We start from the raw sequence: 8,102 nt of genomic DNA on the forward strand, positions 1-8,102 counted from the left end.
CTAAATTCGACAGTTCACGTACACTTCGAATGAGTCTAGATATGACTTGACTACGGCGTAGATGAACTCGTATTGCGCCTGGAAAGCCAAGTTACAAGGAGAGAAATTGAAAAAAAAAATAGCTAGAAATCTATATATAAACATGAAGGATTGTGAGGAGCCTTTTGAGTCGCTTCGTTTATAAAAGTTGGATTATTTTCGCCAAGATTACTATGGTTCACAAACCGAAGAATTCATGCTTTATTGAATGCTACAAGAATGCGGGAGTGAAAGATCCAAGTAACCTCAGTACTCTTCCAAAAAAAGTCCGTCGTTTCACCTCAGTACTAACTACTAAGTGTCTCCTTAAGGTGTTGGAAGAAATTTAAGATTGAAAATTTAAAACATCAGGAAGGGATAAATTAAATACATCCAATTATAGTGTACTTGTAAAAACACAGTCCAAACAACAGACCGAGTTTTCATATGACATGTAAATCATCATTTGACTGAGACTTGCGTGAAGGAAGGATAGGGCTTACCAGCGATGCTACGGCCCCCTGTCTCACGGCCCTCAGTCTCTTACAGGCCTGGAAGACGTCGATCACCTTCTCGGCTGCGAGTCGGTCTAAGACGGACGAGGCAGCGACAAAGGTACCTGTTGCTCCTTCACCGTCCCTGGATGCAATGTGTCGATGGAATATTCGTAGCTGATAGTATTTTTTGACCACTGAATACATTGCAGCGAAATGGTGATTTTATGTTTACCCTCATTTCATTTCAAATAGTCTTATATAGCCACGGAATATGGAAATCATAAGAAGCTATCTACTGAGAAATTTAATCGCAAAATGATGGACAGCGCTGTTCCAATCTTAAAATAGTAACTTTAGAAAGCAGACGGATTTGGAAATGATATAAATAGATTATTCACAATCAAATGTCAGGTTACGGGTATCACATTCAACACCGACTGGTTAAACAAATCTTCCTTGCGTTCGAGGTGGTTATCAGCACATCATTACTTCTTAACAAGAGATGTTGGTTTCATAACATTATTGCTCTCGAAATAATAAGTCATCCCCCTTCCAAAGAATTTATATCATGTACTGTAGTATATGATTACGTATGAAGAATTATATATGAAGAAGATGGAAAAATAGAGAAGAAGTTCAGAAGAAGAAAGAGAGAGGCTTCAACAACATTTGAACAAAGGAAAAAAAAAAGAATGATCGTCACCCGCAGTGTACTAAGATTGGCGCACTCTTGCCCCTGGAGCCGTTCAAACCGATGGCTCTCTGATGGAGCTCCACGACAGACTCTGGAGATGAGGCGACATCAGCAGCAAGCGGCCACGTGGTCAGCTCTAGTTGGTGTACTGTCCGATCACGTGACTATTTCATACACAATAGTAATGCAAATGATCACTCACCAGGGAGTCCTAAATGCACAACTATAGCACTAATTCTCTCAGGTTTTGCTTTCTATCTGAAGCTCTGTCTTCGTTTCTGTCGACGAAGATTGTTTTTCAAGACCAGAGACAATTACTAGCCTTTTGTCAAGGCCCTCTCGCTGTATGATGGCTATAACAGGCGAGCGCGACAGCGCGCAGTCCAACTCGGCTGAGCTCACTTCGTTCGCTCCATTCGCTCACCACCATACAGCGAGAGGGCCTTGGCAAAAGGCTGGGAGACAATGATTTCGTTGTCTGGGAAGTCAGTATACTAGTACCTTGTCAGTGTACCCACAGTGCATCTATTATATCTGAATGTGGATGTTATCAACAATAACACTAATAACGATTATAATAAGATAATCAGTTGCCTTGCCGTCTTGCTAAAGTACAATCAAGTATAAAGGGTGATTTTTTTTTTATAAACTCCGAATGTGATCATTGCACAGATCAATGCACTGTCGTCATCGTGACCATCATCATAACTATCATCATCGTCGTCATTGACATCATTAACATTTGGATGTGAATATTTGTGGTCGTTTTGTCCAGACGATTTTCATAATTTCACATCATGTAGTACATGACTTAGCAGCTCCATGTACAGATTTGTGGAATTTATTGTGGTCCTTTAGCAGAGAAATCAATACTCTGATAAAACCCAAAACAATTTCACTGAACAAAGATGATGACATAGAGCCTCACATATTTCAGAAATGTAGCAATGTAATTTCATTACAATATCACATGCTTAACAAGTTCACCAGTGTAGAATTTAGGCATGCTTTCTTCTTTTGTTCTGCTTCCCTGAGCCCAGACTCATGCCTTCTTATAGTGAGGCTGCCATTTCATCATCCTTGTTCATTTTGTTATAAATTTTGAAAACATTCCTATTCCTCACGCCAATCACTGCAAATTCTGAAACTCTGAACTCAGTATAACTGTTGGATAATTTACATTTGTTCAATGTTAAAGTCTGAAAATCATCTGGAGGTTTCCTTAAAAAGAGAAGAATTGAAAATATTGACAAAACGTCGTGGCCCACATTCAATATTCACCCAGAGTTGAAAAGCAATATCGATACCAATTACCGAACACGAAGATATTTAACAATTATGTCGCTACAGAGCTCACTACACCGGAGAATCAGAAGAGGGGCTTATAGTAATATTTATCAAGGGCTAAAGACAGACAATTTCACGGTTTACAGAAGTGAATTATTCATTTGTCTGTAATTGATAGGAAAATATGTTCTAGTGCACTTGAAGGAATATCGGAACGTGCTGAAAGAGTCTTAATTTGCCTTGGATTGCTGGCTATCTCTGTTGAAATTCTCCCTAGCAAAACAATTATTGAGGAACGTACACAGTCACATATAAAGCTCCGATAGAAAACCAAATTTATCATTACACTATACAGATTAAGCTGGAAAAAAGTTCCTCTCACCAAGAATTATCTCAGAAGGGAAGTAATAGATAAGTACTACACGGTATTAAGTGAGGGAAGTATCATGGAAATTGCAACGCTAACTGTTAAGGCATAGCTTTACCTGGGAAGAAGTGTTGCTGAGTTTAAACGTCCTGCTGGACAAGTTTCTACCAAGGTCTTCATCCGTGAGAGATACGACAAACGGACCGTAAGCCGCCTCGTGTTGGTGCCCATCGGGCCAGTACTGGGCCATACTCTGGAAAAGACGAGAACATCTAGAGTCTTAGCGATGCCTTTGAAAGTTTTCCGCAATAAGATTTCTAGTAAGGTGCAATAAGCGGTTCCTTCATGGCAGTCCAAGAATGACTGTTTTTTTTTTCAGTTTTACTGAGTATTTTCTTCTACCTGTATTGTTTGTACCTGGCAAGTGGGAAGACAGAATGCGCAACATTTTTTGGAAAACTTACAGGCCTACAGCCCTTTTAGTTTCTTAATTTTCTAAGGACGAACGATTAAATGAAATCTACCTCGCATCAAACAGAGTGCTGAGTAAATATTACACCAGCGTAATCTGATTTGATAGGCAGGTTTTTTGTTTTTCGTTTCGTTTTTGCCATACGAACATTCGAAAAGGAAGTGTACTCTATTAAACCCTTTATTGTTAATTGACTGGTGAAATGAAAATCTTTGTTCTTTTAGTTAGTCCATTTGTGTCAGTTGCGGACGGAGTATGTACAACGTAGAATAGAAAAGGTTTATCGTCACATTCATCATCATTGCCTGGAAAGGAACAGCGATGCTGGAAGAATAATGTTCGTTTATGCTGAATAAGCGGCCCAGACAATCATAAGAACGGGTGCTGCTCGTTATTCCGAAGGTTCGTTATTCCGAAGGTTCGTTAATCCGAAACACACAAAATCCCTAAACCTAGAGGTTCGTTAATCCGAAAATGAAAAAGGGTTCTATAATCCGAACATTTTGTGGCGTTATTCCGAAGGTTCGTTAAATCCGAAAATGAAATAGGGTTCGCTATTCCGAAGGCTCGTTTATCCGAAAATGAAATAGGGTTCGTTATTCCGAAGGCTCGTTGATCCGAAATGATATAGGGTCCATAACGAACCTTCGGAATAACGAGCCTGTTTCATTTTCGGATTACCGAACCTTCGGAATAACGAACCTTATTTCATTCTCGGATTAATGAACCTTCGGAATAACAAACCTCATCACATTTTCGGATTAACGAACCTTCGGAATAACGAACCTTCCGACTAAAGAAGCTTCGGATTAACAAACCTTCGGAATAACGAGCTGTAACCCATAGGAACATACCTTGTGTTCAGAAGGCCGTCCATTTAACATGACAATGGTAGTGATGTTATAATCGTAGACCAATCTCCAGAAATCCACTACTGTGTGACGAAGTGGTGACTGTGTCCCGATGAATGCGTCTTTTCTCGTGTATCCCTAGAAACCAAGAAAAACAACTTGATAATAATAAATTATCCACTAGAGATTATCACACAATACAATTTATTTCTGCTCCTCAGGAAGAAAATAAGCTTGCATATCATGAGCGACTGAAAACCCACTTATGTAGTACAGAATTCTGAAAAGGCAAGGACTCAAACTGTAATCTTATCCAACGTCTGATGTAGATTTTTTTTTCTTAAACTGTCACTAAAGTGGTATTTATGATAATAACAGTGATTAATGACCGTGCTCCATAAAATTTGTTGTATTTCTCAAAAACAAACAAACAAACAAACAAACTCTTTCTGGCGAGTGAGGGCCCAATAACTCCATCTTCAAACACAGCCTCTCATGGAAAACTGCATGTTCGTGTTCAGCACACTATCAACCATTTTTGCGTAGAGGAGACACGTTTTGGACAATAAAACGTTAAGAGCAGGAAATCGAATCTTACATCAAGTGTTTGTACACAAAACAAAGACGCACTTCACAATGCAGGAACTGACATAAGACACACAAAGAAACAACTTTATCCGGCGTACTTATAGATCCTTATAGGTCTAAAGCACGCGTTATCATTAGGTTAATGATATGTTTATGATGCACCATAAGTACTTTGCAATAAAAAGGAGAAAAATAAAGAAGAAAAGAGCAGATGGAAAAGGAAGGGAGGGTAGGTTTGAAGAAGATCAGACTATGTATACGAATACCATGACCTTATTTCTGCTGGTTGTGTTGCGGAGCTTCAATCATTTCTTTCTGATGAGATGTCATTGAAAAATCATCATACTCACAGGCAAGAACGAGGCGTTGATGTAGTTGGTTCCATTTTCTACTTCAGTACTAAGATATGGTCTCGACTTGTCCGCTGAAGCATCAGGTTGAATTGAGAAAGAAAAAAAAGGTCACATGTCACTTCGGGAATTGTAAGTATATGTATGTAGGTTTACCCGAAAGAGGGAGCTCTGGCTCCTTTATAGCAAAATAAGGGAGTTCATGGTTAATGCATGTCTCATTTGACCCCTACACAACAGACTTTGAAATAACATGGACATTTGTGTTGTGATCAAGAATTCCTTCTTGAAGCATGTCATCTTGTATTAAATCAATGTTGAGAAAGTGCATGGAGAGATTGTGCTAAACAGTGTTGATGAATGACTTACACCTGTACATTCCAATTTAGTCTGAAACACATACATTGTACTGACATAATTCAGATTTTCATAGTTGCTCGAGAATTCTTTACATTTTAAAGTCAGTGGCAATTACACAGATATTCTCATGCACATGCGCAAATCACAACCGTGAACTCCCTTATTCACAACGTACAGCTATAGATGAAAATTGGCGATCGTTGCTCTTTTTTTTTCTCCACAGAGTCTACTAGTAATTCCATTTAATGTACGTCACCATCGCTGGTTTGATAGATTTATTTCAAATATTACAAAAGATAGTTGTTTTTTTTTTCTATTTGGCCTGACGGACGTTTGCGATATATAGCAACACCTTTAAAATGTCCCCCGGCGGCGGCAAGTATTTAACCAATTACGACTTATAGAATCAGACCAATTATGTCTTAGACAGTTTTGTCTGTGCGAGAAGGTGTCATGAACGATGATGAGGGAAATACTGCATTACTAGTTAAAGGGATCGTACAGTTTTGGTTCAGACCTTATTTCAGGTTTCTAACATTTTTTGGTGAGATAATGAGAAACCTCTTATGAAATATGAAAGAGCATGTAATTCTATGAGGAATTCAACATTTATTTGATGAAAATTGGTTTTGAAATGGCTGAGATATCCAAAAAAGAGCGATTCTAATAAAGTGTGTGACCCACACTTTCTTACGATCGCTTTGTTTTACTTTGTTTTTGGATGTTTCAGTCATTCCAAACCCGATTTTCATTAAATAAACTTTGAATTCCTCTTAAAATGGTATGCTCTGTACTATATCATAAGTGTTTTCTTGGTATCTTGCAAAAAGTTAATAGCCAAATTCTCATCTCCACCAATACTGTACCATCCCTTTAACCACAAAGCAGGGGCGGATCCAGGAATTCGGTAAAAAAAAAGGGGGGGGGGGGTACCCGTCCCTATTTTTTTCTTTTTAGTTCTTTGGTTTAAAAAAAAATGAACAGGGGGAGGGCGTCCGGTGCTCTTCCCCTGGATCAGCTAGCCACTGCAGAGAGCGGCGATTGCAACTCTTCCGGGTAACGTTGAATCAAACTTTTGATAGTTACAAGTATCGCGAGCGTAAGGGTGAAATACATACATGTACGACAGCATGTCATCAATCTTCATTAGGCCTATACGCAAGTAGTGTGGTGACATTGTTATTGTAGAATGTAGTCAACGAATATTCTCTGTGCCCGTTGTTAGACTTCTTTTTTTTTTCTTCAACACTTGTGACTTACTCGGGATCTTGTCTTGGTATCTGTTCTTGCTGACATTAGCAGGATCCTTTGCTGCCCGACGATCGCTGTCCTTTGGCTTCACAGTGAGAGTGTCAAGGTGCTGTCAAGATCAAAACAGCCAATCACAAACGAAACGAAAGTTATTTCTGCCCCCCAAAAAGAATATGCAAGAAATTACTGCAAGGTATATTACACGGAATTTCCGTGTAATAGATACGCAAGCGACGGAATTTGTGTTTATCTGAACTCTGATCCAATAACTGGCTGAACACACAATATCCTTCCAAGCTCGTTGAAATCGACTATTTTAGGTTCCCTTGGTGTTTCGGGTTCCGTTATTATCTTGGTTCACATTTAGTCATTCTTTTTGCTTTTATCGACGATCTAAAAAAACAGTAAAAACGGTAGTTTATGAAGTCTGACATCCTACAGAAGCATGCACTCATTACCGATATTTTGCTGTCACTGTTCTTGCAAGGTTATATCCTCAGAGCAAAAAAACATGTATCATCCTGAAATACAAATGTTCAGTTTTTCATTGTAGAGATTGTGTGTGCTTCTTTGTGTATGTTTCTTGCTTGGTTGTTGTTTGTTTTAAGACTTTTTTTGAACTCGTCACGTGATCTATGAGAGTTGTTCGGAATATTTAAGTTCAAGGGATAATGACACGTTGTTCTACTCACAGCAAACTGCTCTTGTAAGACCGACGCTCCCGTGTCCGGGCTGCGAAGGCTGAGGGAAGGGTAGACGATGTCGTGGTGAAAGTCATCTTGTGTGATACTGGTGTCGCCACAAGTGAACGTCTCCATCAAAGTCTCGAAGATGAACTCGTATTGCTCCTGGAAATAACAACGTGGAAATCGAAAATCACTTCTTTCTGTTGCAATTATAGCAATCTTACAGGGCTCGGAAAAGCGTTGCTTTCAGCATGGAGACAAAACCGGACGTATTTTCGATTATGTAAGACAATTGTAATTTATCTCACCAAGCGCGTTACTGGGATGTAGATCATTTCACAATAAAACAAATACATTACCAGTATAAACGGCGTTTTTTTTTCTAGGGGGGGGGGGGATAGGGTGCGCAACTCACGGCTACTTGGACCATCTTTATCCTCTGCTCTCTCATGTTTTTGACAAAGTTGTAGACGTCGACCACGCCTTCCTCCTCGGCTTGACCCAGCATGGCGTCCAACGTGATGAAGGTTCCTGTCCTTCCCACACCAGCACTGGGAATGGGAACAATGAGGAGTGCTCCTTTCTCCATTCATTTTCTAAAAACTTGATGGCACTATACATTCTTTAGAGATGTCGGCTCACTTGGGAGGGTCATAGGTCATACATAATATAGATATACAC

General features: G+C 39.4%; 1 protein-coding gene across 1 annotated transcript in view; it reads right to left on the reverse strand.

The window, feature by feature from the left end:
• Window positions 1–8,102, reverse strand: part of LOC139716866 (receptor-type tyrosine-protein phosphatase T-like) — a 15,303-nt gene continuing 7,201 nt past the window's right edge. The window contains exons 7-15 of the mRNA XM_071628394.1: window positions 7,837–7,972; window positions 7,428–7,583; window positions 6,745–6,844; window positions 5,125–5,198; window positions 4,190–4,324; window positions 2,982–3,116; window positions 1,244–1,373; window positions 522–709; window positions 1–78 (exon numbers count right to left, since the gene is read on the reverse strand). Coding sequence (XP_071484495.1) covers window positions 1–78; window positions 522–709; window positions 1,244–1,373; window positions 2,982–3,116; window positions 4,190–4,324; window positions 5,125–5,198; window positions 6,745–6,844; window positions 7,428–7,583; window positions 7,837–7,972 — 1,132 coding nt within the window. The remainder of the gene's footprint in view (window positions 79–521; window positions 710–1,243; window positions 1,374–2,981; window positions 3,117–4,189; window positions 4,325–5,124; window positions 5,199–6,744; window positions 6,845–7,427; window positions 7,584–7,836; window positions 7,973–8,102) is intronic.

Source organism: Diadema antillarum, unplaced genomic scaffold (assembly GCF_040938485.1).
Source record: "Diadema antillarum isolate AM-2024a unplaced genomic scaffold, OU_Dant_1.0 scf00000071, whole genome shotgun sequence".
In the NCBI taxonomy this organism is placed as follows: domain Eukaryota; kingdom Metazoa; phylum Echinodermata; class Echinoidea; order Diadematoida; family Diadematidae; genus Diadema; species Diadema antillarum.